General features: G+C 42.1%; 1 protein-coding gene, 1 long non-coding RNA gene and 1 pseudogene across 4 annotated transcripts; 1 reads left to right on the forward strand and 2 right to left on the reverse strand.

Annotated features, from left to right (window-relative positions):
* The first annotated feature begins 2,772 nt into the window (after positions 1-2,772).
* LOC111578158 (uncharacterized) lies at positions 2,773-6,426 on the forward strand. The gene is made up of 3 exons (XR_008600809.1): positions 2,773-3,030; positions 3,145-3,707; positions 3,855-6,426. It is a non-coding gene; the product is annotated as an uncharacterized LOC111578158 (long non-coding RNA).
* LOC111577172 (phosphoribosylformylglycinamidine cyclo-ligase-like) lies at positions 6,371-12,114 on the reverse strand. Of its 3 annotated transcripts, none has more exons than XM_055008348.1 (3): positions 10,527-12,113; positions 8,164-8,362; positions 6,371-6,660 (listed from the first exon to the last, which is right to left on the reverse strand). In XM_055008348.1, the coding sequence occupies exons 1-3, from the start codon at positions 10,614-10,616 to the stop codon at positions 6,494-6,496; spliced, it is 456 nt and encodes a 151-aa protein (XP_054864323.1). In that variant the 5' UTR covers positions 10,617-12,113; the 3' UTR covers positions 6,371-6,493. The 3 variants fall into 3 exon arrangements, 2 of the variants coding, with proteins under 2 accessions (XP_054864323.1, XP_054864324.1); XM_055008349.1 differs by having other exon boundaries at positions 6,447-6,648; positions 10,527-12,078; XR_008600767.1 differs by lacking the exons at positions 6,371-6,660; positions 8,164-8,362 and adding an exon at positions 8,559-8,647 and having other exon boundaries at positions 10,527-12,114.
* A 177-nt stretch (positions 12,115-12,291) lies between these two features.
* On the reverse strand, positions 12,292-19,854 carry LOC111588313 (NLR family CARD domain-containing protein 3-like; annotated as a pseudogene).
* Positions 19,855-22,468: the final 2,614 nt, after the last annotated feature.

The raw sequence follows: 22,468 nt of genomic DNA on the forward strand, positions 1-22,468 counted from the left end.
CAAACAAAAAATTGCACAAAAACAGAAATGAGACCAAAAAAAAAGAAACAATATGACAAGACACGAGACAAACGACACACAAAACGAGTAAAACGAAACACAAAATGACAAAAACATGAGAAAAACGACAAAAGTCAGACAACAACAAAACAAGACAAAATATTACAAAAACGAGACACAAAACAACAAAAGAACAATCTGGTCTTTTACTTTATGATCAAAACAACTTGTTATGGTCCAGAAATTGTTTTAATTTTATAGTTTTACTAATTTACAATCTGCTGTTAATGTTTTCTCTGAAATATTTACATTTTGAGGACCGGATTGGACCCTCTGGAGGACCGGTTTTGGGCCGCGGGCTGCATGTTGGATCCCCCTGGTCTAAAGTGTTAACAGTGGTGTGAATAAACAAACAGAGTCCTCAAACTACATTTATTTTAGAAAACAAATCCATTTCCAGACATTTGTTCCTACATTTGCTTTTTCTAGAATATTTTATTTCTTCATCTCAGTGCTGTAGAGTCTAACCCTGAAAATTAAACACAATGATGTCAGTTTAAATCATAAATCATATTCTAGTGCAGAGTCATAAACTGTAATCAGCTAAACTTACAGAATAAACATCAGTGAAGAATCTGAAGCTGAACATTTCAATTATTAGGTAAATGTCCAGAAATCCGGATCTTCTAGAGTCTGAATTGTAATATTTCTAACATTAATCTGTTTTTTTAGTTTCTCCTGTTGTTTGTATTGCGCTGATGAACAACAGTTCCCTGACTTTCAGATAACATTCATTGTGGGCACTAATTGTCTTTAATTATGCGACTAAGTTCCTCCACAGATCCTGTCAGATCAGCCACGTGATAAAAAAGGACACGTCATCACACGTCAGATGACGCTCTGAAGAAGACGGCAGATGCCGTCAAAACACATCAGCAAGATAAAACCTTCCTTTCTTACTGAACTGTCGGTTTAAAAGTAACACTATCCATCCATCCCATTATCTATACACCGCTTAATCCTCACTAGGGTCATGGGGGGGCTGGAGTCTATCCCAGCTGACTCGGGCGAAGGCAGGGGACACCCTAGACAGGTCACCAGTCTGTCACAGGGCTACATACAAAGACAAACAAGCACTCTCACATTCACACCTACGGGCAATTTAGAATAATCAATTAACCTCAGCATATTTTTGGACTGTGGGAGGAAGCCGGAGTACCTGGAGAAAACCCACGCATGCACAGGGAGAACATGCAAACTCCATGCAGAAAGATCCCGGGAAAGCCGGGACGCGAACCAGGGATCTTCTAGCTGCAAGGCGAAAGTGCTAACCACTACACCACTGTGCAGCCCCAGTAACACTATCCTATAACAATAAATGACAAAAGGAACATAATCCAACTAAATTCCTCCACATTGTGTGACTTTACCTGCAGCAGCCGTGGGAACAAACGGAAATCAAATCTGTTCATTTGACACATTATGCAGGTTTATTTCTTCTAAACATCTCAGACTGAACGCTAGTCGTCAGTAAAAATTGTGGGTTCTTGTCAGTGATTGGCTGAGCTGGATGTCAAAGGTTAAAGGTAAAACTCGGCAGCCATCTGACAGAAATGACATATGAATGATTTACATGCACAATGTGAAATTAATCTACAGGTAAGTGACACTATTAGATATTTTATACAGTGAAATGTATCTGGGAGGATTCAATGGTTTGGTTTGTAAAACAGTGATGCACAGTAGTAGAGCTGCAGCAGCATCTAACTTTCAATGATAATATTCTGTGTGTTTATTACAAGGTCATCTGGACAGTTAAGAACAACATGTTAACATTTCTACTAAAGGGTTACAGAGCTGTATGATCATGTTTTCTTCATGTTTTCTTGTTAGTTTTCTCTCATACTCTGAATATGAAATCTCTACTGTAGTACCACCTAAAGACACCACACTTCAGTTTTAGTCATATCTGTATTTTAGAGGTTTTTACAGAAGAGTTTATTCATTTATGACATCAATTATTCATCACTTTATTCCTATGAACCTGTTAAACGTGAAGCCAGAATACCAGATATGGTTTGGCTTGATTTATAGGTTGGCTAATAGTTGTCCAGAGGACAGACATGTGACATTTCTGACATTTATAAATATCCTGACTGAAATGTAATGTTGTTGTCTGAACATTATTACAGCAAAGATGACAGAGAGGAGGAGGAGGAGGAGGAGGAAGAGTCCTGATCAGGATGGATTAAATCATAGAAAGATGAGACAAACCCTTCCTAGAGGGAACATTTATCCAGACATTTAAAGGTAGGTGTCCAACATAGTAACATTCCAGTAGCTCTAGTTAAAGTGATGGTTAGTTTTTATTTGAAGTGGGTTCTTATGGCCAGTATCTGTACTACCTGCAGTAGACAGAGCTCAGCACAGGCCAGAGCTCTCACTAACTCTGGATTTTAAAGGTGCTTATCAGTTGTTCTTCTTGTTCTTTTATGATCTCATAAATAGTGTTTGGTACCTAACTAATAGTTGAGCTCAAGTTAATGTTTTCATTCTTCTCTTCAGGGAGAGGTTTGGTGGAGTACCATGGAATTTAGTCTCTGAGTAAAGATCTAGATGACAAAAACAACAACTATTTATCTGATTTTATGTGCAACGGGCAGCTCTATTGGTAAGTTTGCTGCTTGTTAATTTACCAAAATGTATTTCTCTTCAAAATGTTGTCTTAAAAGAAATTAATTTACAGAGAGATGAAAGTAGAGCATTATCAGATTGACTGGTTGACTGTATAGTAGCACCTCTGAAAACCTGGATTTAAAGTATTAATGGTTTCTGTCTTCTGTCATTTTATACATATTTGTGGCAGTTTTGTCTTGTATTTTGTGGGTTCTCCAGAACGACCTGCTGCTCTGTGGGGAGAGTTCTTCAACTGTGTGGTTCTAGAGTGGATCTCAGCCTCACAGCAAAGAAGATGTCTGTCAGAAGAACCTCCCTGCTCTTCACAAACCCAACACAACTCCACAGTCTGAGGTGAACATTTCAACACTTCCTGTCTCTTGTTGTCTTTCACTGACTTTTACTTTGGTCCACTTTAAATCTCCAGTCACTGATGGCAGCTCTTTGGTTTTTCTCTTTGGTTTTCAGGCTTTCCAGTGCCATGGTCTTGGTCCTGTTTCAGTGGGTCAGAAGAAGTAAACTGATGTGTCCTTTGACTGTTGAAGATTTTTGTCTTGTGGCTCAGAAAGATCAAGCATCAGAGAGAGAGTTGTTGAAGGTTGTCAGTAGTTTATCTTCCCTGCTGAGATCCTGTTCAGTCAGACAGTTGGTCCTCACTGAGTCCTGCATCCCTGTTCAGTGTCTCATTCCACTGCTGCTCCACCATGGTCCTCCAACCATCAAGTAGATATCCTTCCTCAACCTTCTGAACCAAACAAAGCATAGAACACTTTAACAGATAGACTCATTATTGTGCTGAAATCTGCAGACTGAGTCCTGGTCCATGAAGTCCAGGACCAGGACTTGACGTTGTCCTTGTTGAGTGTGGTTTCTGGAGACCTGACCTCCTGCTGCCTGAACTGGGAGCTTCTTCACTATCTGCTGCAGCAGTCTCCAGCTCAGACCATCACTGTGAACCTGAGGAAGAACCTCTTCTTCCAGGAGAGCGCCGCTCGTCTGCTTCCCTTTCTGGGCAGGATTGTGATTAAAAGGTGGTGGCTTTGGATTTCTGACCTCTTACCAGGATCACGGTTGGTTTCTTTAATGATTTCTCTGTCAACTGATGTGACTCATCTTTCATCAGCACTTTGTGAGCTCTTTAAACAAAGTGTCCTTGTAAATGGTGTGGATACTTTCAGGCCCAGTCCCAGCTTGGTGATGACTTCCATCAGAGAGCTGTATAGAGCTCACGCCAGTCACATGGTCCCCAGTTTGCTGAGGTCATTGGATCATGTGATCAAGCTGAGCTGCAGAGAGCTGGACTCAGTGGACTCTGCTGCTCTGCTCTTCACCCTCAGACACAGTGATGGAGTTAAAGTGGACCTCCGGTGGACTTCCATCCCAGAGGAGGGAACACGGTCCATCCTCTCTACGCTGGACAGAGTTTCTCAGCTCAGGTCAGATATTAGTGCTGGTTTCCAGCCCATCATTGCTGTCCAACACACAGGACAGGATCCAGCTGTCCTCTGCCTCAGTATTAATGCACCACTGATCATTCTGTCTTCACTTATTTCATTCTGCAGCACTTTCTACCATCACAACTGTTTTTATCTAGATTATTTTCATCTCATCTCTCCGTGTCAGATTTACAGATTTACAAGTATTTTCTAGAATTCATGCCTTTAAATGTCTTAGATGGAACTCTACACTCTACATCTGACCTTTGACTGCTTATTTCACTTCTGATGTCTCTTCTTGCACATAGAAAACTAAACATGGACGTTTGAACAAAGTTTTAAAGTGATTTTTACTAGTGGGGGTCTTTAGAAAGATTTCAGATCCTTGCAGTAAACTGCTTTACAATCAAAGCAGCTGCATGACTGTAGCAGCATTTTACTGTCAACATGTGCAGAGTCTCAATGTCTGGGATTTGACTTTTGGACCATTTTAAAGCTTCATTCCATGCAGAAATAGAAGAGCAGATGAACTTTGGTTGTAAGCGAATAAAAAGACACGGTGACACCTTTTTACCTGCAGGATCACTTGCTGGGCTGCTTTTAATCAGCTGCTCCAGCAGTGAATGAAAAGAACATTTAGAAGTCTAAGCTTCACTTCTTTACTAAGGTGACCGATGGTAATCAGGTCTGCAGCCTCGAGGGAACCACCTAGGAGGGGCCTCCCCTGGTGCATAATGTCCGGGTTGTGGAAGATCGGCTGTGCCAGCACCTGAGCCTTGGTGTTGACTTGGGCCTTCATCAGTGGTCGTGCCAACCCCCACACCTCCATGACCTCCCTGTAAAAACTATCTAGCTGGGCATAGCGAGTATGTGGAGCTATCTGACACAGTTGAAAATTCCCTAAACTGCTGATTTCTTTAAGCTGTTGTGTGAAAAAATCTTTCCAATCTGCTCTATTGTTTTTGTCTAAGTGCTTAATAATGATTTTGTTTCTAAGTGCTATTTTTTTTGTGTGAATGTCTATTAAGTTTAAGCCTCCTTTCTTGTAGTCGTCTATTATTGTTCTGTGTGCTACCAGGTTACTTTTGCCTTTCCAAAGAAATGTAGTTATTAGATTATTGATTTTTGCAAGTACTGCGTTGGGGAGGTCATGGACAGCCAATGTGTGTGTTAACTTTGACAAAATGAGGGAGTTGGTCACGACCACCTTGCCCCTCAGGGTCAGCCCCCACATCTTCCACAACCCGAACTGACCTGGGAGTTTGACCAGAAGCCCCTCCCAGGATTTGTCCCTCGCTGCCGCAGCATCGCTGCCAATGTAAACCCCCAGAACCTTGACGCTCTCCTGGGCCTCCTCAAATCCCCAAATGTTTGGCGGCCGAGCCACCGAGCCACAAAACATGATTTGTGACTTTTCTGTGTTCACCTGTGCTCCCGATGCTCTACAAAAAGTGTCCAGGTGTGTGATTACACTGTCCACCTGTTCTGAGTTCTTGAGAAATAAGTTTGTGTCATCTGCAAATTGTACTATTTTAATGTGTCTTTGTGCTGGTGTTATGATCCCCGTTATGTGCCTGTCTGTGATAATCAGCTGGGCCAGTGGCTCGGCCACCAAACTGTACAAAAGCACAGAGAGAGGACAGCCCTGCCTGATTGAGTGTTGGAGTTGGATTGGTTTTGTTAAGAACCCATTGCATTTTATTTGACTGTGTGCGTTGTTGTATAATAATTGTAACCAGCCCATGTACCTGCTCCTAAACCCCAGTGTCCTCATTAACCTCCATAAAAAATTGTGTTCTACTCTGTCGAATGCTTTGTTGAAATCTACAGTGATGTAAATCCCCCCCTCCTGTTGTAACTGCTGCACCCCGTGTTTAACTGTTAGTATTGTGTCTGAAATTTCTCTTCCTGGTATGCTGTATGACTGTGTGTCTCCTACTATGTGATGTATGACGTTTTTCAACCTGTTTGCTAATATTTTTGCTAGTATTTTGTAGTCTGTGTTGAGTAGACTGATCGGTCTGTAGTTCTTCAGGCAGGATCTGTCCCCCCTCTGTTTGTACACCAGACTTACCAATCCTAGCGTCAAGGTTCTGGGGGTTGACCTCTGCTCCTCCATACTTTGGTAGAGGGAGAGGAGGACTGGGGCCAGCAGGTCTCTGAAAGAGATGTAGAAGTCAGCAGTAATACCGTCTGAGCCAGGGCTTATCAACCACAAAATCAAATCTATGCGTTGAACATGAATATTTAAAAATTAATACAACAAGAAGGATGGCTTTAGATTTACACCACACAGGCAAGAGTCCTGCTATAAATAAAGAACAGACTTTTCAAATGCCAAGCCACCTTTCCAGATTTCTTTATGTTTAAGTGTTTTCATCTCACCTAAATCCACTGGCAGCTCCTGGGGCATCACCCGGGGGATGTTCTCCAGAATCACCCCACCAGTGATGTGAGCGAAGGCTTTGACAGATCCACAGGATCCTGAGCAGGAGCAGGCGACTGTTGATCTTTGTTGGAGTCAGAAAAACCTCCCCTGAAAGCAGAGCTACAGTGAAATGATTTCAGTTGGTGTTTAAACAGCTGAAAATTATCAGTAAAATGTCAAAAAGTAAAATGAAAACATTTTTTTTCTTTTCTGAGTAACAAATCATCCTGATAACCTCCCAAAGATACTAAGTTCACAATAAAAAAATCCTTACATTAGAGAAGCTAGAACTGGGGACTATGTTTTTGTTTTGTTTAATGGAAAACAATGATTATTCTTTGTTTGCTACCAAACTTCACATCCTATTTTTAAAAAAAAACAGTCCAGCTTTTCAGTCACAGCTCATCTTTTTGTTTGAAAAAGTATACTGTGATGAGTTTGAAGACTATTTAATTTATATAAACTGTCCTTGAAGATGGCCAGACGGCTGGCTAATACCTTTCTAGGCATCATCATGCTTTTAGAAATAAAAATTCAAATGTTAAATTCTTCTAATAATCTTTTCCTGTCCTGATCTACCGTTATAACGTGTTCCTGATGCATTCTTGTTTTTCAAGAACTGTGTAGTTCAGGTGGCCATTTCTTGACTTAATCCAAGTTACAGAGTACAAAAGAAGTTAGAATACATCTGTCCAACATCACTTAAAGGTCAAATGGTTCAAAGTTACATCACCTCTTTATAACAGCACTATGTCTGAGCTGACAAGCAGAATATTTCCTTTTATGAACCATCAGATGCAAATACTTCAGAAAGACTGTTGGAAATAAAGTAGAAACTCAGAAATGCAGCAAACATGAATACAAGCTACCAAGACCTGTTACCACTGAAACTAAATTGTGTACAGTTGTTTATTTTTAAGCGTCCTCACTACAAGAACATGGTTATTACTGTAACAGACTGTGTTTACACCCTGCTTTTTATAAAACACGCTGCTGCTAAACTGCATTTCACTGTATTCTGTTCAATGTCAGGAAAGTTGAATGTAATCTAATAAAAGTTTACAGGCTCTGAATCTGTACTGAGTCACTGAGGTGCTTTAACTGAATGCTAACACCTTGCTAACATTTTATAATTAGCACTAAACACAAATAAGGCTGATGGGAATGTCATGTTTGCAAAACTCTGCCATCTGTTGGACCAGGAAGTGGAAAAAATTAATTACTATTGAGTAGTTTAACTATGTTGACAGTAAATTGTGTAAATGTGTCATCATAAAATAGTGGAGTTAGTTTACAGAACATACATATATTGTATTTCTTTGTACATCCTGCAACTGGACAGTAAAAACTGATGAGACAACTGTGCTTAGGTTTATCCCTTGTGTTGAACATCAGGGGGCGTAGTCCACTTATTATACAGATTTATGGACACGTGGAAACAAGGTGGGTTTTAGTTGCCAGCATGGAACTACCCACCTGCCCTTGTTGCTACAAAATTAAACCGCAAAAGGCTCCAGCTGGTGGCACAGACAGATACTACAGCTACATATAATTTAAGTGTTTATTATCTAGGAAAAAGGTGTTAGCAAATACTAAACATGACATGACTCAGGTAATGGTTACCCAGCAGAGCACATCCAGCCTTCTCACAGGCCTTTGCGATGCCGCTGACCACTGAGGCGGCTACATCGATGTCCAGCCTGATGCAGGTAAAGTCACGGAGGAAGAAGAGCGGCTCGACAGCCTGAGCGAGAACATCGTTCACACACATGGCCACCAGGTCCTGACCAAGACCGTCAAGCTTCCTGCAGGCCTGGACCATCTGATGAAGAAAGAAATCATTTTTTAAGCAAAACTCTTGCAGTTGGGACACTTTCTGGCCCCAAATTTTTAAACAGTGACAACAAATTACTGATTGAAAAAAATCACAATGTTTAACAAAGGGAGGATTACTGTTCATCACCTGACATATCCTCTTAATTACCTAAATGTTTAGATTCAATGAACTGAAATTACACCTTCAGCTTGGTCCCAACTCCATCTGTCCCAAATCCTGCAGCCTTCAGGTCAAACAGCCCAGCAAAGCCCCCGAGCTCTGCACTACACCCTGATGAAAACTAAAAAACTCTTCACTCTTGCTTTCACTGAATGCTTCATTTACTCTTTCTAATTTAACTCTGTTTACATTGCAGCTGCTGAATTTATCTAAACAAAACAGACATAAAATCACAGCATTGACGACCGCGGTTACTGAAAACGCTGCAATTTGTTTCCTAATGAGAAAAAAGCTTCAGTCAGCAGCTTGAACAACAAAACACTGTCTGCTGGATTCAGGAAAATAGGATTAAAGGTTCCTCCAGGTGCTGTTCATGTCTGACACACAAGCATCTAATCAGGATTTAGGTTTACAAGACATTATTTCATGCTCAGGCTTTAGTTTTTGACATGAGAATACAGTTACCGGGGCGGGATGCTGCCTTCACCAGAGGTTTGATCATGTCCACATTTGTCTGCAGCTAATAGGAAAGATGCTTCAAATCAGCAGGAAATCCGTAGTTGTGGATTTGTGTGTTAAATTAATAGAATTATTTTCTTGGAAAGTAGGACACATGCAGGACCAAAGAGAAGTTTATTGCTCTAATTTCATTGCTCTACATCAGAGCTACTCAACTTCACATTGCTCACAGAAAAATATCTCTGTTTGCGTGGGTCACAGTCTAAAAATGAATAATTTAATACGACTGAATTATATAAAAGACATTTAAATAATTAAGGTAATATTCTATAACAAAATATTTTAAGTAGCATGTAGCAATTATCATTTTGCACTACTGTACTTATATATATATATATATATATATATATTTATATATGTAAATATCTGGATATACTTTTTTAATCTTTATTTTTATCCCTACTATCATTTTTTTCTTCTTTCTATAGTTATCTTATTATTCTCTTTCCTTATTCCTTGGGTGACACCAATGGCTGAATCCAAATTCCCTTTATGTTGTGTACATATCTGGCCAATAAAGCTGACTCTGATTGTAAACGCAGCTGTTTTGGTGATCTATCTTTTTTTTTTTTTGAGCCATGAGGTATAACGAAATGAAATTAAATAACTTATGTGTCATTCCAGAATTGGAGGACATTACATGTACAAAATATTAAAACATGCAGTTGTTGTGTGAAGTTACTTGTCCTGAGACCAAATCTAAAAACAATAGGAGAAAATAATGTTTTAAAATAGTTTTTAAAATACCAAATAAGTCTGGAGTTCCCCCTAAAATGATATTTTTCTCGTCCCACCCCTGATAACTACATTGAATCTCAAATAAAACAGTCAAAATGAAATTTAAACCTTTAAATCTCCCTTTTTTGGTATTATTTTTTCATTGATGTCTCTTGCAATTGTGGGAACATTTTTTTAAATGAACATCACATATTTTAAATAAGTATTATGCATGGAACGTGTGTCCCACAACAACCCTGTTAGCAGAACCTTTCTTAGCTGGTAGAAGAAGAAAACAGTGAATCACATGATACGCTGGAATTTAAATTCTTCTTACTGTTTTCCATCAGTAGGTTTGTCCTCTTGGTCAGCAGTAACAGCTAGCTAAATATCTACCTAGCTTCTGCTCCTGAGAAAAAGCTAACATTAGCATGGATTAGCAACCCTGTTACTGTGATTAGAGTGGGGTTAGCAAACAACAAATAAAACATGGAATAAAATGGCACCATTGATGTGTAAGCTGAGTCAATCAAGCTTTTGATAGTTTATTACATACTTTTTGATGAATATGTAGCAGAAAATAGAAAAAGAGAAGGTTTATTTCTCAAAAATGTTGAAGCCCAAATGTCCTCCCATTCTGGAATGATCCATAGCTGTGCATTATTCACAGAAATTGTTCATGGTAACGCTGGAGATTAGCACGTTCTGAAATGGACTGTTTCTGGCAAAGAAGGCACACTGGCTTGTTATTTACCTCCACAAACGCAAATTCTTCCTCCCACGACTGCTGAAACGTCCTGAGTTCATCACATACAACTAGCGTTTCACTTTGACCGGCAGCCATGAACTCTACGGCGATTAGACTTCTTTTGAGTTTTAATAGCGGTTAGCAAACAACCTCTTGGTGCATTACCGCCACCAACTGGTACAGTCCCACAATTGCAACGCTGACCTGCCTGTTGTCCGTTGGTCAAACATAGTGTGCTGCTGAGTCCTGAAGACACGTGAAGAAAGGAGTGGCCTAACATTCTCCCTGCATGAGGAACACATCACTTTCCACAACAAAGTGAGAGGCTGAGGGGACTAAATGCTCAGGATCTCCTTCAAAAAGCCTTGGAATGCTGGAGTGTGCTGCTGAAGACATAAAAAACACACAAACAATAAACAACAGGCTTCCTCCCACAACACAATAACATGCAGGTTAATATTAGTGAGTCTTCACTGCCTCTAGGTGTGAATGTGAGGGAATAGTTGTCAGACTGCATTGTTAGCACAGTGATGCATCAACACATCATAGAAACATGGTGTTCAAAAATCTTTCCTGTCACCTAAAATAAAGTCAACATTTGTGAGGAAGCCACAGACACAAGACACAAACCCTGACTGCAGCTTTTCCATGCATGTAGAGAGAAAAAAGCCAATGACAGCCTCTCCTATAGCAGCGTCTCCTGCAACACAATGTCAGGTTTATACCATGAAGAAAATGCTCTAAATCATAGGTGTCAAACTCTGGCCTGCAATGTAATTATATTTGGACCGTGATGCAAAACCAGATGACTACTAGAGCTGGTATTATAGAGCACATGTACTGTTATTACTACAAATCCCAGAATGCTCTGCTGGTGTTTTGGCTCATCAATCAGGACTAGACCGTACTGGTCTGTACTTGAGTTCTGGTGTTCTTCTAAAACGTCATCAGACAGAGACCAAGTACTGATCCAGTTCAAAGTAGCATCTGATCAAGAACAGATGAAATACCTGGATGTGTTCTGGCTCCGCCCACATTATGGAGGATCATCAGACCAGACTAGTGTGGACTTGGAGCCAAATAACCCACAATGCATTTAGACCAGCAGCAAAGACCCAGGAGGAAACTTTCAGAGGAAACACAAGTATTTTGGGAATACTACTGTGATTGTGACACAAAATGTAGTATTCAGATGATTTCAGGTGAGAAAGTCGTTCTAAAAACATCAAATCTGTGGTGAGTTCATCCAGATGAAGCCTGATTAAAAATGAGCTCCAACGGTTCCAGAGATGTGAGCGTCCAGGTTAGACAGCTATGATGGACGGTCAGCCTCACTGTAGAGCTCCTTATCTGGACCAGACTTTAGAATCTGCTGCTCTGATGGTTCTATAGCAGTTAAACAGGATATTAGTAGTTTATGTTGATCTAACCGTCACACTTTGGAATCACACTTTATTTTTGATTGTTCAGAGGAAAATCAGAAAGAAGTTAAAGTTCATAACTTTATATTGTTCACGTTTTATTCGGTCACTGACTGTAATAATAAGAACAGATATAAATTAAAATACAGAATATCATATATTTTCAAGTTTTATTTCTGAATCTTTTCACAACTAAAAATATGTAGTTTTTTGTTACAGTCTTTGTAGTTCTTTATATTTGCTTTTAGGGCTTAATTTAGTTCAATGGCAAAAAAAAAGATGAGAACAAAAATAAAAACATTCGCTTTCCTGCTTTACAAAAGATATTTTTTCTATTTTCATTTCTACAATTCATTGTTGCCATGGAAGAGGATAAACCTTGTCTGAAGAAGAAAAAGCTGTGATTATTCAACATGGAAAATTAAATTCCACTTATCAACAAATAAGCAAACAAACATGAAGATCAAAGTGTGTTATTAGTAATTTATTGAATAAATAATAGTTTAAAACCCACAGTTAGACCAGATAAAATAGGAGAAAGACGTATTAAAAAATCATTGATCTTGTTCAGGAAAAATCAACCACTGCAATGAAAATAAAAACTAAGTTAGACATTGATTACAGCACAAGGTCTATTCAAAGAATTTAGACCATCGAAGGGTTAAAATACACCAAAATGTGCAGAAAACCTCCTTTAATGGCCAAGAATAACATTTATAGAATCGAATATAGGTTAAAAAATGTTTCATTTCCAGGGTTAAATGTAATCTGGATAGTCCTGGTGGTTTAAATTCTACTGGCATCATATCGATGCTGAAACCATGTTTTATCCAGAGATAGCTGGAGTTATGGAAGCTTTTTATGGAAAAAATAAAATCTGTTTAGAATTTATTGATGAAATGACAAATTCAGAATCTTATATAAAACTTGTGAAAAAAACACTGAACCACTTATTTATTGTAAAAATGAAAAATGGATCAATCAATAAGACAACACATCATGCCACAAATCACAGAAGATCACAGAATACTGTGGAAAGAGTGATATAGATGTGATGAACTGGCTGCCAAGTCCTCAGACCTTAATCCCATCAGAAAGTTATGGAGATTTATGGCAAGAAAAGTTCATAATGATGGAAAACAGTTCAATAACAAGGATGATCTGAAAAATTAATTATTAAAGCATGGGACAGAATTGATGAGAAATTGCTGCTTTCTCTGATTCAGAGTCTAAAAGGTGCAGAAGTGACTTTGCATTATGGGAGATGATAAATGATGAAGCTTTGATCTTTTTGTTGCCATTTTTAATTATATTTAATCAAATTTGGCCTTCAAAGTAAATATAAAGGACTATATAGACTCAAACAAAGAAAAATACATATTTTTTGTTGCGAAAAGACTCAAAAACAGTAAATTTGAAAATATACGATATTCTATATTTAAATTTATACCTGTTCTTGTTTTTCTGTTCCATGTTGAGTAGAATAAAGCAGATGAATAATAAACAGCTGATATAATGTATGTTTGTAATGAAGAACTCAGAGTCAGGATTTTTAGCCACAGCCCTTTATTCTTCTCCATCACACACAAGATGAAGGAAGTTCTCATTTCATCACTAGAACAGGACTGAAACACTCCAATCAGGATCAAGTCTGGCTGCACAAAAACCTGATTTTCACTGGACAATAATGTGTGAAAGTCTGTCAGCAGTTTGTAGATTCACTGCTTCCTCTCTCATTTCACACTTTGTGCAGCTCAAATGCTTTTAGTTCAAGTGAGCATCAGAGGAAACACCACATCCTGATTTTCACTCTAAACATTTGACTGGAAAAAGACGCAAACACCACATTTGGCTCCTGGAATAATCGCAACTTCCATCTTTGAAGAGGAACAAGTTCACAAGGAATCATTTAGAAGGATTTCACAAAGAAACATATTTAATCCATGAATGTGGAAACATGTTTCTGAGGGACAGAGTCATGGAGAGACTCAACTATCTGTTCAACACTGTTTCTCTACCAGGAGGAGACTCTGGAGACTCAACTCAGCACAGAAACACTGAGGAACCAGACTTGGACCAGAACCCAAATCCAGGATAGAGAGGTTGAGTGAATGTGGTGTTGAAGGTGTGGAGGTGGATCAGAGAGTCAGAGGAGACTCTGTAGAAGGACAGAGTTCCAGCAGGAACATCCACATAAACTGAAACTCTGTGAGAGACTGAGGAGGACCTGATGGATGTTTGACTGTTATTGTGACACACAGAGTAACCTTCATCAGAGCAGCGCAGACTCCAGGACTGATCATTAAATCCAAACCAACAATCATAACTGCCTCCTTTCCTTCTGATTCCTCTGTAACTCACTGATATATGAACCACTTCTCTCCACTTGACCTCCCAGTAACAGCGACCAATCAGACGAGTTCTACACAGCAGCTGAGCCCACCGATCAAACCTGTCTGGATGATCAGGATACGACTGATCCTCCTCCACACGTGTCACCTTCCTGTTGTTGTCAGACAGTTTTAGTTTTCTGTTTACTGTGTTTGTGTCGACTGTGAGTTGACAGGAATCTGATGGAGAGAACAAACACAACACAGCTGCAGTTATTGATGGATCATGTGATCAGTATTAAACCTTTGATGATGACCTCAGAGATGTGACACTTTGAAGATGCTTGAATGTGCTGCTTTGTTTCCATCAATCCATTAAAACACACTTACACTTCCTCAGACCTGGTGTCAACCATCGGACTCCAGCAGGCGTCACCCTGAAAGGAGGAGGACGGTCAGAGCAGCAGCGACTCTTTCAGCAGCACACATGGACGTTACATGGCTCTCACACTGTTCCACTGATAAAGGACCAGTCCAACATGGAGACACAGACACCTGAATGCAGCATCTCTAAAGTCCTGTCCTGTGCTCGTCACGTTCCAGCTCAGTTTACACTCATTATTCAGCTTTACTCATTGATGCTTCCTCTTTTCATGGAGCTAGGCTAACAGTTTACCCTGCTTCCTGTCTTTGAGCTAAGCTAGGCTAACAGTTTACCCTGCTTCCTGTCTTTGAGCTAAGCTAGGCTAACAGTTTACCCTGCTTCCTGTCTTTGAGCTAAACTATGCTAACAGTTTACCCTGCTTCCTGTCTTTGAGCTAAGCTAGGCTAACAGTTTACCCTACTTTCTGTCTTTGTGCTAAGCTATGCTAACAGTTTACCCTGTTTCCAGTCTTTCTGCTAAGCTAGTGTTACCGACCTGGTTTTGTTGGCATCTGAATCGTAGTTGGACAGCCTCGGGTAAACGCTAGCTCACTTAGCTTAGCGTGGCTCGCTGTTGGTAACAAATTGTTTTCAGAGTCCGGACCCAACTCTGCGGTGGAGAACGAGGAACTTTATTCAAGCTCTGCAGCTCACTGTACACACACTCACCTTCTCCAGAACACACTTGGATCTACTTCTCTGTTTGGACCATAACATGCGCTGTGACTGCAGCTGCACCTAAACATCACCCTTCTTCAGCTTCACTGTTCTTCTTCCTTCCTACCGCTGCAGCACTTCCTCTGACGTCTCACACACCCTGAAACCTACCGATGGAAAGGAGCAGGCTTGGTCTGCAACACTAGGATGATAGTTTCCTGAGAATGTCTGTCTGTCTGTACCTGAGAGTGTCTGTCTGTCTGTACCTGAGAGTGTCTGTCTGTCTGTACCTGAGAGTGTCTGTCTGTCTGTACCTGAGAGTGTCTGTCTGTCTGTACCTGAGAGTGTCTGTCTGTCTGTACCTGAGAGTGTCTGTCTGTCTGTACCTGAGAGTGTCTGTCTGTCTGTACCTGAGAGTTTCCAGTCTACAGTCTGGATCCTCCACTTTAGCTCTCAGCATCTTCTCTCCTGAGTCTCCTGGATGGTTGTAGCTCAGGTCCAGCTCTCTCAGATTTGAGGTCTTGAAGCTCAGAGCTGAGGCCAGAGAAGCACAGCCTTCCTCTGTGACCAGACAGCCTGACAGCCTGCACACACAAAACAACACAAACCTGACGGACAACACTTGGATGGATGTTTCTCACTCTTTCTTTTCTTCTTTGTCTTTCAGCTACATTTTGCTGCACATTTCATGCATCTCAAGCAAATCAACAATCTCAACAATGATTAGTGGGATTTAATCATGTAGAAAATAAACCCTGACAAAGTCCTGCACAAGTTCAGTAAAAGCTCATTTGATGAATCCCATCAGCAGAAATGATTCTACTCAGGTTAGCTGTTTATCCACTGATAGAAATCACATCAGTTTCAAAGTGTGAGTCCTGACCTGAGAGCTTCCAGTTTACAGTGTGGACTCTCCAGTCCAGCAGAAAGACTCTCCACTCCTGAATCCTGCAGGTTGTTGTTAGTCAGGTCCAGCTCTGTCACACTGGAGGACTGGGAGCTGAGGACTGAGGACAGAGCTCCACAGCTTCTCTCTGACAGATTACAGCCACTCAGTCTGAAGAGACAAAAAGCAGATTATACTGATGAAACAGCAGCAAAACGAAAAAGGATCTTCAGTTTCCAACTACTTACACAACTTTCTTGGAGGCTTTGACCACTGGCAGCAGCCTCAGAAGAGCCTCCTCTGAAGCAGAGTATTTCTTCAGGTCAAACATATCCAGATGTTCTTCTGATGACAGTAAGATGAAGCCCAGAGCTGACCACTGAGCAGGAGACAGTTCATCTGTGGACAGACGTCCTGATCTCAGGGACTGTTGGATCTCCTCCACTAGAGAAACATCCTTCAGTTCATTCAGACAGTGGAACAGACTGATGCTTCTCTCTGCAGACACATTCTCACTGATCTTCTCCTTGATATACTTCACTGTTTCCTGATTGGTCTGTGAGCTACTTCCTGTCTGTGTCAGCAGGCCTCGTAGGAGATTCTGATTGGTCGGCAGTGACAGACCCAGGAGGAAGCGCAGGAACAAGTCCAGGTGTCCGTTTGGACTCTGTAAGGCCTCGTCCACAGCTCTCTGGTAGAAAACTGTTGGATCAGGTTTGTTGGAGGTTGTTTGTTGTTGTTCTTCCAGCAGGTTGATTCCAGAGTTGATGAAGGTCTGATGGACATGAAGAGCAGCCAGAAACTCCTGAACACTCAGATGGACGAAGCAGAACACCTTGTCCTGGTACAGTCCCCTCTCCTCTTTAAAGATCTGTGTCAACACTCCTGAGTACACTGAGGCTGCTTCCACATCGATGCCACACTCTGTCAGGTCGGACTCATAGAAGATCAGGTTTCCTCTCTGCAGCTGATTAAAAGCCAGTTTTCCCAGAGACTCAATCATCCTCCTGCTGTCTGGACTCCAGTGTGGATCTGTCTCAGCTCCTCCATCATACTTGACCTTCTTGACTTTGGCCTGAACCACCAGGTGGTGGATGAACATCTCAGTCAGTGTTCTGGGCAGATCTCCTCCATCTCTGGTTCTCAGCAGCTCCTCCAGAACTGTAGCAGTGATCCAGCAGAACACTGGGATGTGGCACATGATGTGGAGGCTTCGTGACTTCTTCATGTGGGAGATGATGCTGCTGGCCTGCTCCTCATCTCTGGATCTCTTCCTGAAGTACTCCTCCTTCTGTGAGTCGGTGAACCCTCTGACCTCCGTCACCATGTCCACACAGTCAGGAGGGATCTGATTGGCTGCTGCAGGTCGTGTGGTTATCCAGAGGCGAGCAGAGGGAAGCAGCTTCCCCCTGATCAGGTTTGTCAGCAGCACATCCACTGAGGTGGACTCTCTAACATCAGTCAGGACCTCATTGTTGTGGAAGTCCAGAGGAAGGCGACACTCATCCAGACCATCAAAGATTAACACAACCTGGAAGTCTTCAAAGCTGCAGATTCCTGCTGCTTTGGTTTCACTGAAGAAGTGATGAACAAGTTCCATCAAGCTGAACTTTCTCTCTTTCACCACATTCAGCTCTCTGAAAGTCAATGGAAACATGAAGTGGATGTCCTGGTTGCTTTTGTCTTCAGCCCAGTCCAGAGTCAACTTCTGTGTTAACACTGTTTTCCCGATGCCAGCCACTCCCTTTGTCATCACTGTTCTGATTGGTCCATCTCTTCCAGGTGAGCCTTTAAAGATGTCTTCTGCTCTGATGCTTCTTTCTGCTCTGTCTGCTTTCCTGGATGCTGCTTCAATCTGTCTGACCTCATGTTCATCATTGACCTCTGCAGTCCCTCCCTCTGTGATGTACAGCTCTGTGTAGAACTCATTCAGGAGGGTCGACTGTCCTGCTTTAGCGATGCCCTCAAACACTCTCTGGAACTTCTTCTTCAGACCACATTTAAGTTCACGTCCACAAACTCCAGCAGGAAATTCTGAATGAAAACACAAGAAAGAAAGAGTGAAGTAGAAGTAACCTGGATATTAAAGCACCAAAGTAGCAATAAAGTGAAGGTGACAGTTTGTCCCCTAAAGACTGATTGTGTGAAGATATTCTGAGACTTTAGTAAATGTTCTGTTGATCAGCAGCTTCAGTCTTTCCACAAATCCTCTTACTGCTCTGCAGACAGTCAGCCAGCTTCTCCTGCTTCATCCTCCTCAGGAACAACACTGTGATCTGCTGAAACATCTCTCTGCTGCTCCTCTGCTCTTCATCATCACCCTCCAACTCCTCCTCATCCTCCCTCTGACTCTCTGAGGAGCATTCTGGGTAATCTGGACTCACAACCTTCTGCATCTTCTTCAGCTCCTTCTTCACAAAAGTCACCATGTTGTCCTCCAGCAGCTGGAACAGAGAAATGTGTCAATGAGTCCATCAGAGTCAAATCATGGAGCCAAACATCAGATCCATGTTGGACACGCTGACAGTCCACTGGTCTACAAAGAGCAGCATGGAGACACCTGAACACAACAGATGGAGAACAACTTGTTGTCCATGAACTCACCATGAATATGGAGTCCAGGTGATGCTGCTGGACAGACTGAGCTCTGGGAACCTCCGAGTTCTGCTGCTCCACTCTTTGGATCAATATCAACAGTTAGATCTCAGTACGTCTGTCCACACAGAGACAAACAGGCTAACATACAAGCTAACAAGGCTTATATAATCACAGAACTGAAGTTTTGTCCAGTAAAACTATTTCTTGATATTTTAGTGAACTCAGAGTTCTTGCTGTGATCCACCTGGTTCTGTTTTTAATGTCTCGGTGGATGATGTTCATGTTATTAGCATCACTTCTTCAAAACATTTGTTCTGTTTGATGAGGAGCCAATCTGCTATCAGACTAGCAGCTCTGAAACCTTGTTCTGAACATCTTACCCCTCTGCAGCAGGACCTGGTTCTCCTTTAAAGTCAAAAATAATATCCTTAGACAAGTTGCTCTTGAAGGACACACAGCTGGATGCAGGTCCAGGTCCAGGTCCAGAGGACTCTGGTCTCTGATGGATTCTGGTAAATAGAGAGGAAGACCACTAGGAAGGAAAAATCATGTAGCAGAGATTCAGAGTGATTTAATGATGGAACATATTTGGAACAATGACATAACATTTGACACAACAGTCAGTAGTTTGACTTCACAGCTTACTTCTTTTTTCTTCTTTTCTTCTTTCCCTCTTACTTCAGGAGGTTGACGTTCTTTAAATTCAAAATAAAGATCCTTAGACTGGTCGCTCTTGAAGGACACACAGCTGGATGCAGATCCAGGTCCAGGTCCATGTCCCATGTCCAGGTCCAGTTCCAGGTCCAGGTCCAGGTGGATTCCCTGTGAATAATGATGCAGCAGTGATGTGATTGCTGAGCTCTGACATGCACCAGAGTCCTGGACATTTAGAGATGCTGGTCTCACCTCTGAGCTTTGCTCTGGTTCTCCTGTTCCCCACACAGAGAGCTTTTAGAGGGAGGGACTCCCTCCTCTCTGTCCTCACACTCATCCATGCTGCTCAACTCACAGCAGCTCACACACACACTTTCTACCTTCACCTGCACAGGAAACAAACATCATTGATCCACTCAAATCCTCCTGGAAAAGATCAGCTGCTGCACTTCTACTATCAGTCCAGCAGATGGAGTCATGGAGCTGCAGAGACTCACCCACAAACCCAAAGTCAAAAAGACACCATGCAGTTTGGATTGAGAACAAACAAAGAGAAACATCAGCAGCTCATCAAACTGACTCAAGCAATCAATAATCTCATAGAAATATTGACTGATTGCAGTCAATCAATAACCTAATAATCATATTGATCCATGTTTAAACAGCAGTCATCCAAAGTTTGTGCTGAAATAAGAAGTGAACATGTAGAAACATCACAGAGCAGAAACAAACAGCAACATTACTGAAGTTAAAGCAGCAAACAAAGCAAACTTACACTTTATTCAAAGCACTGAAGAAGAAGAAGAAAGTTTCCAGTCCACTCCTGGACGCTCAGACAGGTGATCTGTTTCCTGGAACCAGTCAGGACTCCACCTATGAGGAAGCAGCAGGCAGACTTTCACAATAAGAGCACATTTTACAGGTTGATTCCCACTCATTTCATGTGACGGATTATTTCAACATTCAACCTTTTTCATGTCACTCAACATCCAACACAACTTCTACAAAACCCTGTGGTTCATGAAAGCAGAAACTCCCATCAGGCTGTAAATCCCTGACAGTTAACGTTCCCTAGAATGGAATCACTGGGACAGAACCAACATCAGCAGAGATCACACTAATGCACATTTCCCTCAACAGTGCAGAAAGAGACATGTCTGCTCTCAATCTAATTTAATGCTACATTTAAGAAACATCTGAACATTTCTAGCATTTTGCTTTCTTCAAAGTGTATCAGGTGAACTTTATTTCAGTTTAAATCTTTTCCCCTCTGCTGGACAGATCAGATCACAGGTTGTGATTGAGAGATAATAAGAACAACTCATGTTTAGAACTGTCGTGACGGAGCGCCTCTAAATGCCCCGTCACTCTTAAGCCCTGTGCGCCTTTTCTCCTCTCGGCGGCTCCGGAGGGGGCGGGGTGCAGGAGCGCGCCGCCGCTCCATTGTTCTCACAGCGCGCGCTGAGAAACTGTTTGCCGGGATCGCCCGCACGTTCCCTGGACTTATAAACTGCCCTTCATAATCCTCCCCATATCTGGACTCATCTCTTCCCTGCTTGTAACGCGTCGAGGGTGCACACTCGGCGCCTACACGTCTCCCCTCACCAAGCACACCCGGACAATAACACTCACCTCTTAATGACTGTGCAGCCTCTGTGTCGTGGGCCAAACAGAGGCGCTTCCGGCTGTGGGATAAATGGGGCAAGTGGCGCGCAATGGGGCCACCACGTAACCGGGACTTTCCCATTTTCCGGTTCTGTAGCTATTTTGTGGTTTATTATGTTTTCAGAGTTGTTTCAGTTACCTTAAGTTGGGTATTTGTTTTGTGTAATTTTGGTTTAATTGTATTATGGATTTTGTTCTTCCTTATGGTTATTTTTGCCTTTTCTTATTTACCCCCCCACAAGTAACTTTTGGTTTGCCCGGGGGAGGGGCTAGGGGGGTATATATAGGGGCCCTGAGTTGAACAGCGGGAGAGAGAGAGTTTTGGTGCTGGAGGTTCTCTAGGTGATGTGGCTGCCTGCTGTAAGGTTCAAGCTCTCTGTAAATACTTCTGTTTTTTTTTCTGCTGTGTCCACCAGTTTTTTTTTGTTTTGCACTGTAAATATGTATATACACTTTTAAAGGATTTGGTGCAAATAAAAGAAATTCACTGTTTTTGGAACTCTTCGGCCTTGCCATCATTTTTATAACTTTTTTTTTTAAAAACGAACCCTTGACATTTGGTGTCAGAAGTGGGATGGCTGGTCGAAGGAAGAGACGCTCTCAGCAGAGAAAAATGGAAGAAGAGGAACTTGCATCCGAAGAAGCATCTGAAATGGCCCAACCCATGAGTGAGTTCCTGGGGCTCATGAATGACTTTATGATCGGGCAACAGAAGAGAGAGGAGGGGCTCCTGGCAGCAATGAGAGGACTCCAAGCTTCTTTGCCTGCTTCTCAGCCACAGCAAGCCCAAGCAGCCGAGCAGAGACCTGGGGTATCCAATCCAGCACCAGAAGGGGCAGCGTCGCCGTCTGCAGAGTCGATGCTGAGCCTTAGGGGTCTACCTACTCCCGCTCCACGACAGCGTCGTAGCTCCCCCATAGCCACACCTGAGTCTCGTGGGGGCGGTGGAGAGGAACATTCCCGTGCAGACGCCCGACCCTATGGAGACCCAAAGATCCCTCAGTATGTCAATGGAGAGGACATTGAAAATTACCTCCTGCGCTTTGAACGCATTGCCAAGACGTGGGCGTGGCCACAGGAGGAGTGGGCCTGTCGCCTGGTGCCATTACTCAGTGGGAAGGCACTGGAGGCCTACACAGCGATGGACGAAGAGAGGGCCCACCTGTACCCCGACCTGAGGGCGGCGCTGCTGGCTAAATTTGACATCTCGCCAGAGACGTATCGTCAGCAGTTCCGGTCCAGCGCGGTTCCGCCTGGAGAAAACCCAACTGAGACGTACCACCGCTTAAAGGGGCTCTATCGCCGATGGATCCG

The sequence above is a fragment of the Amphiprion ocellaris genome, chromosome 24, assembly GCF_022539595.1.
Source record: "Amphiprion ocellaris isolate individual 3 ecotype Okinawa chromosome 24, ASM2253959v1, whole genome shotgun sequence".
In the NCBI taxonomy this organism is placed as follows: Eukaryota; Metazoa; Chordata; class Actinopteri; family Pomacentridae; genus Amphiprion; species Amphiprion ocellaris.

Coding starts and splice junctions, on each gene's coding strand:
- LOC111577172 (XM_055008348.1), bottom strand. CDS start 10,616: ATGGCTGCCGGTCAAAGTGAAACGCTAGTTGTATGTGATGAACTCAGG. Junction 8,363..10,526: donor AAGAATTTGCGTTTGTGGAG/GTAAATAACAAG, acceptor TTTCTTCATCAG/ATGGTCCAGGCCTGCAGGAA. Junction 6,661..8,163: donor GGCTGGATGTGCTCTGCTGG/GTAACCATTACC, acceptor ATTTCACTGTAG/CTCTGCTTTCAGGGGAGGTT.